Raw genomic sequence first — 19,765 nt, forward strand, 5'->3', positions numbered from 1 at the left:
TTTTATTTGTGCTGAGCCAGAAGCAACTCCTGTACCCAGAAATGTGCTGAGTACAGAATTGTAAGTCTAAATGGCAAAGGCAATGTCTATGCATGCTTTATAGATGATGTGATCTGGAGTGATTTATGTTTAAAAGTCTAGTATTTGTACTTATTTAATTTAAATAATTCAAATACAATAGAATGGCCACACAAATAAAACCCACATTCCTCCAATTCTGTAGCGCTATCTTCTAGTACTTTCCTTATGACTCAAACTAGCTACTCAGTGACTGTGGTTTTAAAAATGGGTTTTATGGTGAAAAGGGGTATAATATGATTCAGTGTAGCAGAGGTGTTGGCATAATGTTTTGGTTCCATCATTAAACAGCGTATTTTATCAGCAAGTTCATTTTTCACTGTTCTCCTAAATGTCCACCTTTGCTCATCTGAAATGGAGATGCATTGATTCCCCTGTATGAATTTGTCATGCAAACCAATTTTTATGTTTTTCTATACATTATTTTCTTATTCATTTTACTGGCTATACATTTATTCACGTTCATATTCTTAGTGTCTTAGCTCCTTTCTGAACTGTACTTTACATTTAATTGTACCTGTTGACCTATTTTCAAGTTCAGTGTAAATGGATGCATGGATTTTAAAATCCCTAGATACTTTGATACTGCTTAAAAACGTAAACCAAAAAGAACCCATTCATCAGTACCATGGTCTAATGCTAAATTCAACCCATGAGGCATGATTGCAAGGTAAATGAAGAGAAATGGAGGATAGACTATCTGGAAACGGATGAATCCCTATATAGTGCTAAATTTTTAGGTATGTAAGCTCTATAAAAGCATTGCATATCCGATTGCTGAGGACAACAGGATCAGTCCGTAACAAAAATTCTGCCATAGTCTATCTATTTTTTTCCACATCAAAATCACTAACCTTGTGAATAAATTCTCCCCAACCCCCTTAGTCCACCTCCAGTAATAGAGGTGACTTCTAGGGAACATTGGTCTGCTTTAATTCCTATGACTACTCGAGAGATATCTAATATCTTAACATCTATGACCTTTTCTTCCTTGGATGATGTCTTCCCTGCCCAACAACTGAAGGCCACCAAAACCTTTATCCTCTCTCTGACACCTCTCTGTAACTCATTTTTGATGTCTGGTGTTGTACCCAGTAAGTTGAATGCTGCTGGAGTTATGCCACTGCTGAAGAAGCCATCTGTAGATCCTAATGCCTTCTCTAATGAACATTCTATTTTGATTCTACTGCTATGTACCAACGTGATAGAAAATTTAGCTAACTAGCAATTAACTAATTTTGTAGAATTGAATCAGCATCTACACAAGGCACAGTCAAGCTTTCAAAAAGACTTCTGCACAGAAACTGTCCTGGTCAAGGTCACTGATGAGATCAGGCAGGTCAGGGATGAAGGTGGAGTGGTAGCCCTGATTTTATCAGACCTATCAGCGCCCTTTGGTGCCAGTTCTCAGTCCACCCCTGTCCACGATGAAAGAGAATCAGGGTTTTTGGCAACGTTCATGAGTGGTTTGAGTTGTCCCTTTAAGATGGAATTCATACAGTAGCATTGGCGGAGTACTGTTCCACTCCCAATTTGATTACCTCTGGAGTTACATAGTGATCCTGAACCTCAGTCTTTCTATTTGTATGTGGCCCCCTTTGCCTCACTGGTTAAATCTTTTGGCATCTCATTTTTCGTCTGTGCCCATAACACTCAGATGATTGTCAGACTTGATGGTGAAACAAGTGGCTTGCAATCTGAGAAATTGTCTTCTAGAATTGACCAGTTGGATGAATGTCAGCTCCCCATCTTTGAATGGGAAAAAGACAGAAAGCAAATTCTCTGGCCAAATACAGCATGGACCAAGTGGTGGCTGGACCCTACACATGTATATTTGAGAGTTTCATTGATAATGAATTGATTTTCTTAGAACATCTCAAATCCATTTGCAGCACTGGCGTTTGTCTTCTACATATAAACAGTACTATTCTCGTTTTATTCCTCCATCAGCTAGAAAAGACTTAGTACAAGCACTTCAAATGTAGAATCAGTTCATAATACAAGCCAGATCACATGGGTTGTCTATTGTTTTTATTTGGCATACCCCCTCTAGAAATTATGATTTAAACAACTTTTTATAGTTAAAACTCCCAGATTTAGGATTGCCTGAAAAGGTGGCTACTTTTTGGGAGTGGTGATATCAAGGGCCTAGAACTTCTTAGCTCCAGCCGCTCGGTCGCAACTGAATCTCTTTATTTTCAGGAAAGAGCGTAAAACCTTTCTGTTTGCTCACAATTTTTAGCTTTTGTTCGTATCAGCCTTAAAATGGTATACTCTATTGCTATTTTCCACTTTCATTTGGGTATTTTCTGTTGTTGGTTGATCCTTAAGCTGTATTTCTCCTGTGACACTGGGACATTTGATTCGAAGTAGCTGTTTCCACTTTACAAATTGCTTCAATCAATCAACCTTCCAGTTTCTTCTGAATGAAAGCTTTGTGCTATGACTGAATAGGAATGTGTTGTAACACATCTATCATTTGTAAGTGCATTATTATATATGATTCAGGTAGGAACGGACTGCAAGAATGGAAACACCAGTGCAGTCTAGCTAGCAAGAAAGCTTAGCCATGCACTGAGCAGGGCATCCAACTTCATGCTGTCTGACTGCACTGTCTTGTTGGGAATGCTTGCAATCACTAGGTAAGCTCTTGGTACAGATATAACAGACTGCTATCTACAATAAGTAAGGGAACTGAAGAAAGCCATTGCATGGAACTCATCTGTGATAATTTAAAAAGATCCTTGCTCTTATTGAAGGCTGTAGAAAAGATTCACATTTTTATGGCAAGTATTATGCATAAACTTTTATTTACTTCCTACTGAGCAGCAACCATTAAACGTTTAAACGACAGGATAGAACTGCATTATAAAGCAGAAGTCCATATAAATGTCCCTGGCTTCCATGTTCTCCCTCTTTAATGTGCTGCTTCTGAGCAGATGAGTATTACTCTTAATCTTATGAAAATGTCATGGATTTGTTTGTATAATTGTATTTAGTTTTGATTGAATTTATAGAGTTAATATTAGTAATAAGTAGTGAAAAAAAAAACAAGTTATGGGTTTGAGGATTAGTTTGTTAAGGAGCTATGTACCATCTTTTGAATGCCTACATCTTTTGAATGCCTACATCGCCTGTAAATTACTTAATACGCTGTGATTATAGATATAATGATATTTTAAGAAAACAAAATATTTTACCAAAAACAATCGATATGGCAAAGAAAGCCTTTCTTGACTGTTGCTAGGGCGTCTTGGCTCGCAGAGGCTTTGTATATGCCACTAGAGTTGAGAAAGGAAAAATAACTAGAGCACACAACATGATGCACCGCCATATTTGCTGCGGCTGGCGTATCACATAGAGCTTCATTAAGCCTCAACAAGCAACAAAAAACAGCGTGGGGATAGGCACGTTAGTTTTTCAGATAATTTTGGCTTGTTTTCCAGTATAAACGCATACACACTCTTGCAAGACTAGCATGTGAAAATCAGTTTGGTTCTTAGCTTACAAACAGTGCCGGCAATTTGTCCTGATTGCGAGTCTTAGGTAGTATGCGTTATGGTGGAGATTGGTTATAATATTTAAACGGGATGCAATATATATATATATATATATATATATATATATATATATATATATATATAAAGGTAATAATATTTTAAAAATAAGAATAATTGGCAAAGATTCATACATTCATTAGAATAAAATGTACTCAGAATGACAGAGAAGGAACCTGAGCAAGCTTCCCAGGAGGAAGTAATTAAAAGGATTGTGTCTCAAGAACTGCAACAGGCAGTGAGGGAAGTTTTAAAAAACAGTAAATCTGGAAAAAATCAGGAGCACGAAGAGAACTTTTCAATTTCAGAAGTTGAGGTAGAAGGTCGCAGAGGCCCAGGTGGAAAAGGTGTGAGAAAGCACTTATGAAGTGACTTGAAGAGAGGAGTCCCTAGCGGCTCAAAGAGAATGAGCGTCCGATGGGACAATGATGAGCAGACTGGTACTGCAATAAAGGGAAACAAACTATACGAGTTTGATCAGGCAGATTAACATCAGGATTTTGACAAGGATATATTGGATTTAGACTATAATAATGGTCTAGACGATGATTTTGATGAGAACCTAAGGAGAAAAGAGAAAGGAAAGAGTATGGTATTGGACTCTATGGGGTGAAAAATTGTGTGATCCTAAGGAGATAAAATGCCCCAGAAGTAAAGAATGATGGCCATTAGACCACTTTGCGGATTACATTAAGTTATGATTTAGGAAGCCACTAGTTAAGGAAGAGAGGAATGTTTTAAGACCAGAATGCTCTTGTCCTGTTATTGACGAAAAAGTAACTATGACACCAAATATTGACCCTGAAATGATCACTTATTTGTTCAGAATGGGCAAAGAGCCCAGGAAAGGGTTAGAGAAATCCCTTAAATCTTGCCAAGACAAGATTGTGGACATCCATGACCCATTGGCAAGGATTTTCAATCAGGTGGAAGAATCATATATTAAAGGGTCTGAAGTGAACGTACATCTTTTGCATGGTGGGGTCAAAGGGCAATTTGTTTTTAATGCAATACCAATGCTAGGTTGTTGGCCGAGAGGAGGAAAACCTTCCTTATGCATATCAGCCCAAAACTCGCAGATTTTAGTGTTAAAGAATCCAGTGATGAGGCAAAGGGCCTCTTAATTGTTGATGATATGGTTAAGAATATCACCAAATATGTTCAAACCTTTACCAGTTTTGACAAAGCTCATTACTCAATGAAAAAGTGTTCTCAGGGAATAGTTTTTATGGACGGACTGGAAGGAGGGGTCAGCCTCCCAGCCGAGGGTTCTATGAGGCCCAGTAGTTTGGAAACCAAGGGATTGGTTATAAAGGAGGATGCTATTGCAAGCAAGCAATCTGGATTCTATCCCCAGAGAGGAAGGGGTGATAGATCTAGAGCATCAAAGGCCAGAGTTCAGGGCCAGAGCTCTTCAGCAAGTTAAGGTCAGTATGAAGACAAATTGTGGTTCTACCCAAGGAAAAGCTGGGGGAAGACTAAAATTGTTTGTAGGACAATGGGAGAAAATCACAGACGACTCATGAGTCATTTCATCAGTAAAATGTAATCTGATAGCTTTAGAAATGTAGCCAATACAGATAGAAGAACCAATAGAGTTAATCTTTCAAAAGAATGTAGAAGATATTGTGACACAGGAAGTGCTACAGATGTTGGGAAAAATAATGCAATAGTAAAAATAGAGGAGGACAGTAAAAGTTATGTCAATACCCTTTTTCTAGTGGGAAGAAAGGACAAAGTATGGAGACCTGTAATAATTTGAGAGGGTTAAATTAATTTGTAACATACAGACATTTCAAGATGGAAGTTATCCATCTCCTGAGGGACATGTTGTTAGAAGGAGATTGGATGATCAAGTTAGATCTCAAAGACACATACTTTACAATCCCAATTCATCCAGAAAGTCAAGTGGTTACAGTTCAGATGGATTTGTATCAATTTCAGTGTCTTCCTTTTGGCCTATCATCAGCCCCATGGTGTTTTGCGAAGGTTTTAAGAACGGTGGTTGGTTATCTGAGAGAGAGAGGCATGAGAATGATCGCTTATCTGGGCGATATCTTGATAATTAATCAAAATGTAGAAGAGTTGAAGAAACATCTTGCAATGGTAAAAGGTCTATTGGAATCAGTAGAGTTCATAGTCAACAAAGAGAAACTTTTATTCCAAGTCAGACATTAGAATTTTTAGGGTTTGTTGTGGACGCAGTAAAGAGTCAGTTACAGCTCCCGATAAGGAAAATAAAAGTCGAAATAAGGAAAGTAATTATTAATCAGAATGTAAATTTGAGAGATTCAGCATGGGTGATTGGATACCCCTCATCATTAATTCAAGCAGTGTTCCCAGGTCCCTTATATTACAGGGCGTTACAGAGAATAAAGAGAGCTGCATTAGCATGAGGAATATGGTATGGGGACATAGTAGCTTTAAATATGGAGGTAACAGAGTAACTGAGATGATGGATGGAAAATTTGGAAGCATGGAGTGGACATGCATTATTTGGTACGAGGCAAGATTTTGCACTGGAAACAGATGCCAGTATGTCAGGATGGGGGGGGGCAACTAGCTCAGGTCAGGAGACAGGTGGCATTTGAAATATGTCAGAAAGGAAGGAACTTATTAATTGGTTAAAACTGACAGCAGGCTTGTTTGCCCTTCGCAGTTTCAAACAATTACAAGGAAAATCAGTATTGCTAAACATGGACACTGTGACAGCGGTGATGTATGTCAACAAGCTAGGAGGATGCAGATTGAAGAGGTTAGCGAACTTAGTAACAGAAATGTGGGATTTGTGTTTTGAGCACAAAATTGGGTTGAGAGCACAATATTTTCCGGCAATGCACAATGTAGTGGCAGACTGGAATTTGAGGAACCAAACATTTCAGCAATTGGAAATTGGAAAATGGTTATTTCCAAAAAATCTGAATCTGCTTTGTCCACTGGATGTGGACCCATTCGCATCCAGGTTGACGTGTCAGTTACCAAACTATGTAAGTTAGAAACCTGGTTTCTGCAAGATTGGTCAGGGATGAAGGCTTCTGCGTTCTTCCCCTTTCTCAATGATTTAGAGAGTTTTATTACAGTACTGGAGACAGAGTTGTCAGATTGTCTTAGTGACACCTTTTTGGAAGAACCAGGCTTGGTTTCCAACTTCTCTTGAATTGGCTTCGGAGAATCCTTATTTGATAAGGTCCAAAAAAGGGTTGTTAGAAGGAGCAGAAGGGAGAGAGCATCCGTTAATGCAATCAGGTTTGCTCAACCTTCTGGTATGGAAAGTATAAGGAAATCAGGAAGATTCACAGGACTATCGGAATTGGCTACAGCAGTGGTTCCCAAACTTTTTTGACCTGTGGCTCCCTTGACCTACTCCCCATTGGCCACAGCTCCCCATTATCTTACTTTTTTTGGCAGGTGGGGGGATATAAGCCCCATCTCGGGGGTACTTCCATTTTTATCCCTGAAAATAACTGCGATGAAGCCAATGAATTATACATGTAACAACATAAAAATATAACAGTTGTTTAATAAAAAATAAAAATTATTGGTTAAGTCAGAAACAATACAAGGGAAACTCTTCAGCACTGGAGTCTGCATATGGAATCATGGGTGTACAAAATACTAAACAATATTACAAGAATCTGAGAGACAAGTTTCTGCCTTTAAGACTATTGTCCATGGAACTCTGCGATACTGGATGCTCCATAAATACAGCTACACAGCATTATTCCTGTCTGCACTGGCTCAATATAATTAGGCTGCTGAAGGTAATTTATAGCTCCAAGACACCACCACATACACCTCAAAGCACCAACTAAGTTCTTGAAGTTAATACCCAGCAGATCTCGATAAAGATTCCATTGCACAATGCTTGCTTGCTCAAAGAAAATAAAAAACACATGCTAAGATGCCATGAAGAAACACAACACTTTGCCATTAAAACCACTGCTAAGAGAATCAAAGAAAAGTAATGATAGCAAATCATGTGTACAGACTACGTTTTGTTTACAAATATACAACAGAGTGCTATGTCGCAATGTCAAAACAACCATGGTGTTTTAGAAAAACCGAAACAAACAATGCAAACAAATTACACGTCGGGAAAGGGTTTACCCGTATTAACACTGAGAGTGAAATTAATGTTCGCCCGTGTTTGTTGAAAGGGGGTGGGTTTAGTAAAGGTTCCTATCACTGCTGCCATGCCTTCCTAATATAATACATCAAGTAACAGCTCAGAAGGATCGTGTTTGCAACACTTGTTAACAAGGGGAGTTGAAAGAGAGAATGAAAGGTGCGCCAGCAGCTGTCATGTGGAGCCTGGTTGCGCAGAGCATAGCATAGGAAAGGAAAATGTGCACACTCCGTTTAGGCTGAGAATGCTGAGAGGAGAAGCCGTGTTGGCTGGGCACCTCACCAATGTAGGGAGAAGACTTATTCGGCGTTAGGCTGCACAACTAGAGCTACTCAAGACAAACTTAGCAGCAGAAGTAGAAAACATGTGAGCCACGGCCCCAGACAGATAGTTTTTGATAAACAGGAGCGACGGAAATACATGCTGCAGTGTGAGGTGATGAAATGCGGCGGAAAGCACTGGAAAGGATTGTGAGGAGAAAAATCAATCATGAGTGCAGGAGGTAGAAAGGCAGCTTCATACAGGGGAACAGCTGGAAAATATGGGTAAAACGACTCACTAATGTTAGACATGGGAGAGCAAAGATCTGGTACATAACAGGTAACTGTGAAATTCAGTTACCATGTTTGCTCTTAATCAGGTCGATGTTATGCAGTGGGTATGTATGAACGTTTCATAAACGACCCCCCCCAGTTATAGGACCCCCAGTTACCGCTCTGCAATGGTGTTGTGCAACTCCTAATGTTGGCGAGTAAAGACGGAAAGTTTTGCTTGTTGAGGGGCTTGTGCAGACACAAAGTAGGTGTGCCCAGGCAGCTCTTACTGAAAGGCAGAAGAGGGTGGCACCGGGCAGCGGTACAGAAGCAGTAAGGTATGTAGAAACTCTGACAGCACACTAGAAGGGTAGACATGGAGCAGGAAATACTACCTATGAAATCCTTCTGTACCGTATGGCAAAACGGGTGGGGCTGAATTGGTATTCACAGATCTGCACAGAAAGAGATTGGTTCCCTGCGGCAGGAACTACTGGGCGCATCTTGCAGCAGGTGTGCAGGTCAGAGACGCTGCTCTTGCATCTCGCTTACGCCGGTTATTAAAATGCTCAAGAGAATTTTGAATAGGAATATGAGCCACCATGGCTAACTGAAGTCACATTTAATTTTCCCTTCTAAATCGGCTAAAGCAAGTAACATCATTGAATTTGGGATCAGGGTTAATAATGAAAATGACATTCAGTTAACTTAAATTAGCTGCATTCATTTTATGGACAAGGGTAATAATGAACTTGTAGTTAAAATAATTTGAACTGGATTAGTTAAATAAAGAAAACATTAAGCCTTTGGGGTTCCCCCAGATAGGTAAATTGCATATACAGATTGTGAATTAAAAAAATCCAGTTATGGTTAGTTCATTAAGTTAACTGAATTTTAGATGTGTTAAATACAAAAGTAAAAGTTAAGATTTTAATTAAAATTAAGGGCCTCATTATGAGTGTGGGGGTCCAAGGACTGCCACACTCTCATTGACGGTCGTACCGCCGCACTCCGGGCTGTCCGACCACCCAATTACAACACTGGTGGGCAGACTCACCAGGGAACTGCTGTCCCCGTCGGGACCATTGTTCCCGATGGCCTGACAACGATCTTGGTTGTAGTCAGCCAGGGAGGCGCTGAATTCAGTGCCGCCTGGCGGATTACAACAGTGTTCTCTGCTAGCCTTTTCATGGCAGTTTCCCCACAATGAAAAGGCTGGATGGAGAACAAGTGCCGGGGGCCAAAAGCATTGCATTGCATGGCATGGGCAGTGCAGGGGCCCCCCTTGCCCAGCATCGTCAGATTGCACACTGTCTGCTATGCAACCAGTGCTCATTTTGAGGTTGCTTGATGGCCCCCTCTGAGCTAAAATATAGCACTTGGCTCCATTGCTATATTGTAGCACCGTTCCCACCGGACGGACCGGCAAGAATATGTATTGCAATGTTCCTGTTGGTCAGCCCACAAATGACATTGTAATACGCTGGAGAGGGGGGGCCAGTGGTGTCCTCCCCACGAGTTTGGCGGTCCCGTGGTGGGTCACCAATTCTTGATGAGGGGCTAAGTAAATTCATTAAAAAAATTACAAATATTATGAGGGTATGGATGTGTTATCATATAAAAATAATAATAGTTTAAATACATTTAAAGATGAGGCAAGGCTACCAAATAGGTAAATTAAATACATTTAAAAGCTAGAGCATGGTAATCTATAAAACGTAATTAACCCATTAAAACATTAGGTGATTACATTAAATTAATTAAATATATTTAGCAGTTATGCTTTGCACAATACACAAAGGAGAAAGGAGTTACATCTACAATTAAAATGAGGTCAAACTAAGACTAAAAAAGTGAAGTTGTAAGATTTCATCTGCAGGTCTTTTCTTTTATTAAATCTAGCATCTTCTTTGGGTACATAATACCACAGTACACTTGATTGCAGGTCTAAAGAGAAGAGATCATGTGACCCAAGCCCATAGAAAATTGCATGATCTAGCGGCTCAAGATAGAATTAGGTTCAAACTTGGTTGTAGAATGTTCAAACATACCAAGAATTGCAATGAGCACAGGACTATCAGATGTCAGTCGATATAATCCTAAAGAGCTCAGACCACCTTCTCTTAGAATTACACGAGTGAAGCTTAAGGCAAAGGAAGGGAAGGCCCCAATACAAGTGACAGACGCACACTGACATCAACACACCCTGTAGGTAGTGTATGCACTAATTACTATGTGTTCGGGGTAGTGGTAAAAACGTGTAAAATGTACCTGACAATGAAGGGGTGGCAGTGTGTTGACATAACCGTAGATGCAACACTGTCCTTATTCCAAATTATTTATAATGGTTGTAGCTGTCAGTCCCACATTTCTTATTCCCACTATTATTGGAAATGGGCCTACCACGACTCGCAGACAAAGATCCATGTGACGTGTGATTGGAGGTGACTGAGCATTGCTTGCTTGAAATCTGCAGTTCCCGCGAAATGATGACAATATTTCATTCCACACCTGCAGCACAAATCTCCTGTTTATAATATGTATTTCACATAACTGCCTATTTTAGTCCATTCATTGTGTATAATGTTTGGCTTACAGCCTTTTCTATTTATAAGAAATATTTTTCTTTCTAGGAGCACTCTTTGCAAAAGGAAATAAGGATAAGGAAAGCTTAGGGAAAAAGCTGATTGGAATGCTCATATCCGTAGCAGATTATAGAAAACTGGAAGAGCTGGATGATCCCCAAGAAATCATCAAAATATTAATAGATTTGGTTTGTATACCATTTGATTTTATGTACTACTGCCGTATCGGTATCCTCTGCTATGTTGTATTCTGATGTTTTCTATGTTTATCTACTCCTGAGTTAACAAAATTCATTCCTGTGCTCTGATGCTGTCACAGTACAGGCCCAGACCTAAACTTCAAGAAGGTTCGCCAATATAAAGAGCAGCTCTGGTGTCTAGAGAGTGATGCTTGCAGAACATATGGATAATTTAAAAGATTTCCATTGAAATTAGTATAACATATGTTATGTTCCTCAATGTCTGCGATCCACCATGTAGTGTAGATAGCATAGATAGCACCACACAAGCCATCACTGACTCACTTGAAAACCACAGTCTGTGACTATATTAGGAGGGTGGCTTTAAAGCAGCCATTCACAAGAACTGGGATACACAGAGTTCCCGCCAACCCAGTACATGCAGATATATCCATCTTTTCATCTGGGCAGACTCCATGGATGCAAGGATAATAAGCTAACATGCTTTATTCCAGCCTTCACAGCACCTTTTCTAACTTAAACTATTGTTTCCTCCTGGGATCTGACCTCTCAAAGATTGGGATTATACACATCCTTCCTCAGCTTCTGTCTGCCTACTCGCTGGTTGGACTGCAGTTGTACCAGCCAGTGCTGAGACCACACAGCATCTAACATTTAATTGCTTGATGATTTACAGCAGGTGATTTTGTATTTTTAACGAGTAGGAACCTAATATTTTAGTGAAAAGTAGAGTCTTGAAAAAGACAAACTTATACATGGAAAGAAATAGGTGTATTTATTCAAATTGAAAAGCTGGCATTTGGTGATGAAACTAATATAATGAAGGAAAGCCACAAGCTGATGTTTAAAAAAAAATAGTTTACATCCTAAATGCAAAGCTAGTAGTTAGGTGGCAATGCATATCGTTTCGTAAGATAGCTGGCTGGTGTTTGGGTCAGGGATAAAATTAATTTATTTACTGAAAATGACAAATTTATTAATATGGGATAATATTAACACAGTTACAGCTTATTCCAAGGTGATAGTTGATTGATAATATATGCTGGTTTGGATAGACGTATTGTTCATGTCATAGTGTCATTTGATTGGCCTCAGAGGCGTATTCATGATGCTGTGGTTGACGCTGATGTTGCATGACTCATGCAGTAGCATTTCATGAGCCACATTTATAGCTCTTAGAGGCCTTGTTATAAATTCTATACCACTTGAATGGAAGCTTTTCTTCTTTCATGCGAGAATATGGAACAACTGTGCTCCACAGAGGACAGTACATGATAGTTAGAGTTTGACTGTGGTTTATTGGTGAGCTACAGCAGATAGATAATATTTATATTATTCCTACGTGGATTTGATTTTCAAAAATGTGGACTATATTTAAGTAAATGTAACCTCTCTGGAATAAAACAGCGAATGGAATTTCACTTAAGGGGTTTGCTGGATTAAAGAAAATATATGAGTGGAGAAAATGATGCTTTCAAATTAAAGTGCAAAAATGTAATCTGCATAATCTGAGCTGGTGTTTGCTGGTGCTTAACACTGGTGCTTATGGCACCTTACGTCTGTAGGGGCACATAAAGGTGCTGTTTGTCTATTTTTCGGATGAGCATATTAATGCATGTTTAACAATTCAAACACATTAAAAATTCATATTACCAGCTGTCCAGGCCATTCGTACAACGCTGGCAGGGGCACTGGGGGGGTACAAGCTGCAGTGGCATCCAAGAAGGGCCCTGGCACTTTTTTTCCCTTTTTTGTTTTTTGTTTTTTTTACAAATTAAGCACTGAACATAATTGACAATAATAATTTGCTTACTATTTAGCAAATATATAAGAAAATAATACTAGATTCCTGAGATAGCGAGAAGTATTTCTAGAATTAAATCTAAAACCTAAGCTCCCTAATCTGTTCAACCTCAGGGATAGCTTTTCTGCCTAAACCTCAGATTGCACGATCTGGGTAACAATTTTACCATTTATTTACTTTCCATTAGAGCCTTAGTTATAAAATCTAGAAGGGGCATAAGACCAATGAAACAGAAAGGAAGGTTAACGTGAATACAAGGATTTACGATCACATGATTGCACTAAAAGGGATCATTTTGTTGATTAAAGCTGAACATGATGTGAAACCATTGACACTAGTGGGTGTGTATGTCACTGTGCAGTTCATACATGAAGCATCCCCAGGTTTCCTCCTTGCATTCACTCACTAATGATGTGGTAAAGAGGGGTAGGTCATTCCCGCTCATACTGGCACCCTGAATCCTAGAATGGCACATGGACTCAAAGATTGCGTGTTCTATCAAGACTAACGTGATGTTTAGAGGTACACATACCCAAATGAGAGGAACTATTCGAATGCATGATGGAACAACGCATGCGCCAACCACGCATGCCTGAACAATGCGGTTGGAACAACGACCGCGTTCATTCCACGAATGCTGTTACCACGCATGCCTTTACAACAATTTTTCATTTTAGAGGCATGAATAATAAAGGCATGTGTAGAACGGCATGTGTGATTTTTGCTTGTAGTCCCCCCACCTGTCCTAAAAATACAACTACTCCAACCCCCCCACCTGCCTTAAAAATAAAACTACCCTGACCCCCCCACCCGCCCCTAAAAACTACCCTGATACCCCCACCCTGAGCCCTAAAACCTACCCGACCCCCCACCTGCCCTAAAAACTGACCCCCACCCCTAAAAACAAAATTACCCCGACCCCCCACCCTAAAAGTAAACCTACACCGACCCCTCCACCAGCCTTAAAAATGTAACTACCCCAACCCCCACCCGCCCTAAAAACAATCGGCCCCACCCCAAAAAAAACCTACCCTGCCCCTAAAAACAAAATAACCCTGACCGCCCACCCCCAAAAATGAAAACTACCCCACCCCCAAAAAATAAACTATCCCGATTCCCCACCCCCAAAAAACTAACTACCCTGACTCCCCCACCCCCAAAAACGAAACTACCCCGATCCCCCACCCCCAAAAACCTAACTACCTCGATCCCCCATCCCCAAAAACACGAACTACCCTGAGCCCCCTCCCCCAAAAACAAAACTACCCCGATCCCTCACCCCCAAAACAGTATCTACCCTGATCTCCCACCCCCAAAAAACGTAACTACCCCAATCTCCCACCCCCAAAAAACAAACTACCGTACCCCCAAAGACCGATCCCCCACCCCCAAAAACCAAACTACCCTGATCCCCCACCCCCAAAAACAAAAGTACCTTGACCTCCACTCCCAAAACCAAAACTACCCGACCCCCACCTCGCCAATAAAAACAGAACTGCGCCGATCCTCCACCTCGAAAAACCGGAACTACGCCAATCCCCTGCTCCTAAAAAAAAAAGAAAAACTACCCCAACCTCCCCCACCCCAAACCCTTAATCCATCCCCCACCCTAAAAACTACTTCACAACCCTGCCCCAGCCCCACTTACCTGGCCACGTCTTCTTCCAATGGTGGCTTCCCTTTTCTCTGCCTTAACCACGCATGTGCGTTGTTCAGCACATGCATGGTTAAGGCAAAGAAAAAGGGGGTCGTCGTTCCGGATGTTCCCCGAATATTCAAGTGTTTCGCCTCAAACTAATCTTCATTTGTTCATTGCTTCAACACACTCGGCTGGAAAGACCGCTGCCATCAAATATCTCTGTACGACAGTGTGCAAACAGACCCCACTGCTGTATATAATCCATTGGGGGCCAAACACTACCATGTGTCTCATAATGGAGGCTACAGCGTCGAGCTATCCTTGACCGGCTTTCAGAAGCTTGCTCAAAAATATGATAGTCAATTATTTCCTAGAAGACTACAGTACAGTCATGACACTGGGATGCCATAGAAAGCGTTTTAGGTGGTAGTGAGAGGGATGTACATTAAAACTGCTTGCTCAGAATGTCATTTACAAAGAGAGCTATTAAGGATGCTTTGATGGAACATGGATGTAAGATGACAACAGATGACTGCAATCTCACACACAAAGGAAGGGAAGGTTAAAGTAAAAATAAATGGCACTTCCTATTCGGTATCTGCATGGAAACTCAGTGAGTTTGTTAAAAATGCACTCACCTACCAAGTTGTGGCATGCTTCCTCATCAGGTGTGCTACAACACTGTGGTGCAGACCAACATCCACAGTGCAGCAAGATGTGTATGTGTTGGGGTAGTTACCTTCTGTCCTGGAGGGATCCACTGTTGCAGCCAGAATTAAAACTGTCTAATGGGGTACTGACGATATGGAGTGGACTCTCCTTGTCCCCCCTCTGCATGTATCTAGATGTTTCAGCCCTTTGTGTCTGCCCCTCAAGGTCACTCAGCCTTCATCAGGATAAACAATCCCTTACCGTGGTTGTCTGCCTGTTTTTACAATACCTAATCTGTTGAATGGAGTTAACTTTCCTTTGTGATCACTCCCGAAAATCAAGACATTAAAAAATTAAAACTAGGTTCCATGCTCATCCTCTACCACCACCAAATGCACCTCACCATATAGTGATTCTAGACAACACTTTTTCCATTTGTGAAAAAGCCCATATTCACTGTTCAAGGCTTTTGCTCTTACCAGAGTTTCATGTTAATTCCTCCGAAACCAGGGTAGAAGTGGGACTGTCACCCTGTAGTCACACACTACACAAACATTTAAAGCAATGGAATTTGTTTGTTCCACCTCATTGATCTGTTTGTATAATAACCTGTTATGACTCATCTCTAGTCAGCTCCATGTAAACATATACCTTGTATTGCTTGGGTCCTTCCTTTTACTGACCCATCTTACATCCTGCATGGAGTCGATCCCCTGAGCATGTGCCCCCATCCCCAGCATCGGCTGGGCCCTGTAATGGTAAATACTGGCCCCCATTAAAGATCTTGTCTGCTGTCACCCATTTCAACTCTCCCCAGGTCATGTCATTTAGACTTGTGTCATCATATTGTATTTTATTGTATTTTTATGCGTATCCCTCTCATTTCCTAGTGGAGATGCTGCACGCTCATCTTTCTCACACCTGTCCCCACACACCGTCTGATGCTTCATAAGTTTTTGTGCACTTCATGCTTACACAGATCCGTGCATCACACACACTGTATAACAGGAGCGCACCGGTTCCTTGTGGCCCATCTCTGATTGTCATAGCTTATGGCCATTTTATGACAGATAACCAAGTGCCCCGGGATTAGGAGGTACCCAGAGATTAGCAAGGCTAGTCAAGATATTACAACCAACCTTAAAATGGGTATTAGGTAGTTTGATTTTCCTAGTGGCAGGGCTCAATGTACGTTTATCTTCTAATGCTGATAAGGTCAGATTGCAGGCCATATCTTCACAATGGGAAAGGTTAGCAGGATGAGACCAAATGCTGTGGAATCAGCACTCTGCTGTCTTTTGGCTAGGTTTGCACTGTAGAAATGCCAAATACATACATGGGTATCCTGAGTCATTGTAATCAGCCATAACAAGGGGTAGTTTGATTTGTTCCTAAAATATTTCTACAGGGCCCAAGGCCAGAGTCCTTGGACGAACAAGGCAGGCAAAAGTTCTTGTCTCCCAGAGCAGATTTGAGTTGCTCTATTCAGCTCAGTAAATACACTCTGCTGGCTGGTACCGGTATTCAGAGAGGTTGAATTAGCAGCTGTTTATGACAGGAAACAAACCTAATGGGTACTGTTGTTTAGCTCAAATGTCTCTTATTAGATGTGAGAGCAGAGTTAAAGAGGAGGGGTAAAGTGGGAAGGGACCAGACAGAGGAAACAATAAGAAATCAACATATATGTGTATATTCACTGAAACAAAACAAAGGTTAAAGTAATGTTATAATTGAATTTCTCAGTGACTATGTTAACGTTTTGAACAACAACAAAAAACAGAAATTGATTAGTTATAGTTAGCAGCACTAAATATAACTTATGCCCATCCATGCACTGCTTATGACCACACATCTGACATCACTCATGACTTGTTCTAAGACATAATTTATGGAATCACTGATGGCATCCCAGATAACATCATCCAATGAGTGTGGTAGTTTTTTTTACAGTTTACGTAGTGGTAGATGACTACAATATTAGTTTTGTACTTAATTTTGTACAGCATAGGCCCAGCTAATGGTTGTAAGTGTGTACAAAATGCATATACATGTAATGCACCATAGATGTTTTGCGATATTGAAAAAGTTGTAAATCTTTGCATTGAAGACTAACTCTGTGTGCAAGGAACAGTTGAGTTGTGTTTATTATGGTCTAAACAAATTTTTGCCTCTGCAGAAAAAGTTTCCAGCAGAAAAAGTTTCGAACAGTAAAAACACTCTACATAGTAGATACTAATGTTTGTAAGCATCCTTGAGATATTAGAATTGTGTTAGGATAATAACTTATATTTAACATAGAAGAGTCTGTGCACCTGATACTAATCTATGTACGTTTGCTAGTTTTGCTTCAGAAGATTCCTATGCACACTTTTCTTAGCAGATTCTTTTGAATACTATGAGGTGTATTTTCCATGAGAATTTCACTGTTTGAAACAGTGTGGTATAGAATCAACTCTGTTCATAGACTAAACATTGCTTCTAGTACTTGGTTCTTTACTGATATTAAGTTTATTTATTAATGTAGCTTCAGTGTGTGCCTGAAGCTGAGGTTTGATATAGATAAAATCTGTCCCGAGTAGGGCATTTGTTTTGAAATTGGCCTTAACTCTTTTAGCTTTTTTGGCCAGTTGTGTAGATATAGAGCCACTTGTGCAATAAGGGTTTCCCATATATCTGTGATTGATTGATAATGTGAACTATGCTTTGTATGAAGTTTAGTGTATAGGATCAGTGCTTGCTTTCAACACCTAAGAGAGTTGTTTCTGTGTTTGTAGAAACGATGCCTGATCTTGTCCTGAGGTATTTTGTACTTATCGTCAAACCTGAAATGTTATAGTAATTCATACACCCATATGCAGGAAAATAGAGTTTAAATTATGTCATCAGTTATGTCATGAATTATGTCATTTGAGATGCCATCAGTGACGTCATCAGTAATCACATTGGAGATGTCATAAATTACGTCATAGAATGTCATGAGTGAGGTCATATGTGAGGTCATAAGCAGTTCATGGTGGGGCGCAAATTATAGTAAGTGCTGCTAACTGGTGAATTTCTGTGGTTTCTTCAGTTCAAACCAGCAATGTTGTCATTTAGAAATTCACCTAACTATAACAATACTTTAACGTTTAGTTTCTTTCAGAGAATTTCTAAAAAACATTTTAATCGAAAATTCATTTTTTTTTTTACACCTAACTATAACATACTTTGACCTTTTGTTTTTTTTTCAGTAAATTTCAAGGTTTTTTTCAATAAGAAAATATATTAAAAAATACGTAGACACTGAATACTCCAGCAATGCTTGCACTGAGAACGTTCAACTTCTCAGTTTTTGTAACTCAGATACAGAGATATTTCCAACATAGTTTTCATAGTCTCTATATGTATCTTTAAATACACTTCATGCACTGATCAGTTTTTCCTATACAGTAAACTATGTGTTTTTACTATGTACATCTGTTTTTAAGGTATGTGATCGCTCTAGCGAGAAGCTCATGAGGTCACAGAGTTATACATTTTGTTCTAATCTGTTGTACAGAGTTCTTTTTTACCTAGTTGGTTATTATTGAATGTTTAATGATAAAGTCAGACAGTACTGTATGAATTATTTTGTTTGCAAATGTATGGCTCTCAAGAGAGGATCGTGGGAGTCGAACACACAATCCTCTGCATGCACTATGAGGGGGTGTACTTCCTGTCCGGCTCTTGCGATCCGCTCTCAAGATCATACATTTGAAATTAAGTTCATAACAGCGTATTTCTGTGATTTTGAAGAAAGTAAAACATGCAAAGTGTTGTTTAAAGTACACAAAAACAGCCCTGTTTCCTGAGACAAGTCTCTTGCATGATAACTCTACGTAGTCTAGTGTTTAGAGAGACTGGTCTCTCTCCTGTGATGTGTCTCTTGGATAATGCTTGTGCAAGTTAGGTTGTGAAACATGGCCTACTCTTGTGGTCACACTTCTCCCTATTACGAAAGAAATTCAAATAAAGTATACAGCCGAAATTACCTTTATACCCATAAGTATATCTTGCATACCAACTACAGAGAGTGTGATATGAAAACACACTGCCCTCTCAGCTGAGACATATCCCCAGAATAACATGTGCAAAATACAATGTGGATAGAGATTGCTGTCTGCTCATACCGCTCTTCATGATAATGAATGTCATTAGTAGAGTGTAAAATGGAGCATCCTCTCTGTTGACAACTGTGCCTTGAACAACCAGCTTACACATTTGAATGTGAGGACACACTCGCCTCTCTCAGACAACTCGTTATGGAAACAGGCATGTGTAGTACAAATGGACACAAAAACAGAGCTCTGGTCTGAAACATCTCTCCAGGGGGACCAGCATATATATTAAGATGGACAAAAGAACTGCCTTCACCAGCAGACAGCAGTGTATAGTATACTTTGAGAATGCATTTGCTTCTGTACCAAAATCTGCCTCTTGTATAAAAAATCTTTATTCTACAGTGGGAAGAAGCACTGATCTCTCTATCGTACCTTAAACATAAATAAACATGCAGCAGAAGAATGACAGTTCTTAAAGAATGAACTGCCACTTTAAGTCAACATTAGAAGACT

General features: G+C 39.9%; 1 protein-coding gene across 1 annotated transcript in view; it reads left to right on the forward strand.

Annotated features, from left to right (window-relative positions):
- The window catches only part of CCDC125 (coiled-coil domain containing 125), a 262,752-nt gene that overhangs the window by 229,167 nt on the left and 13,820 nt on the right, over nucleotides 1-19,765 (forward strand). The window contains exon 11 of the mRNA XM_069224454.1: nucleotides 10,928-11,067. Coding sequence (XP_069080555.1) covers nucleotides 10,928-11,067 — 140 coding nt within the window. The remainder of the gene's footprint in view (nucleotides 1-10,927; nucleotides 11,068-19,765) is intronic.

Source organism: Pleurodeles waltl, chromosome 1_1 (assembly GCF_031143425.1).
Source record: "Pleurodeles waltl isolate 20211129_DDA chromosome 1_1, aPleWal1.hap1.20221129, whole genome shotgun sequence".
Lineage (NCBI taxonomy): Eukaryota > Metazoa > Chordata > Amphibia > Caudata > Salamandridae > Pleurodeles > Pleurodeles waltl.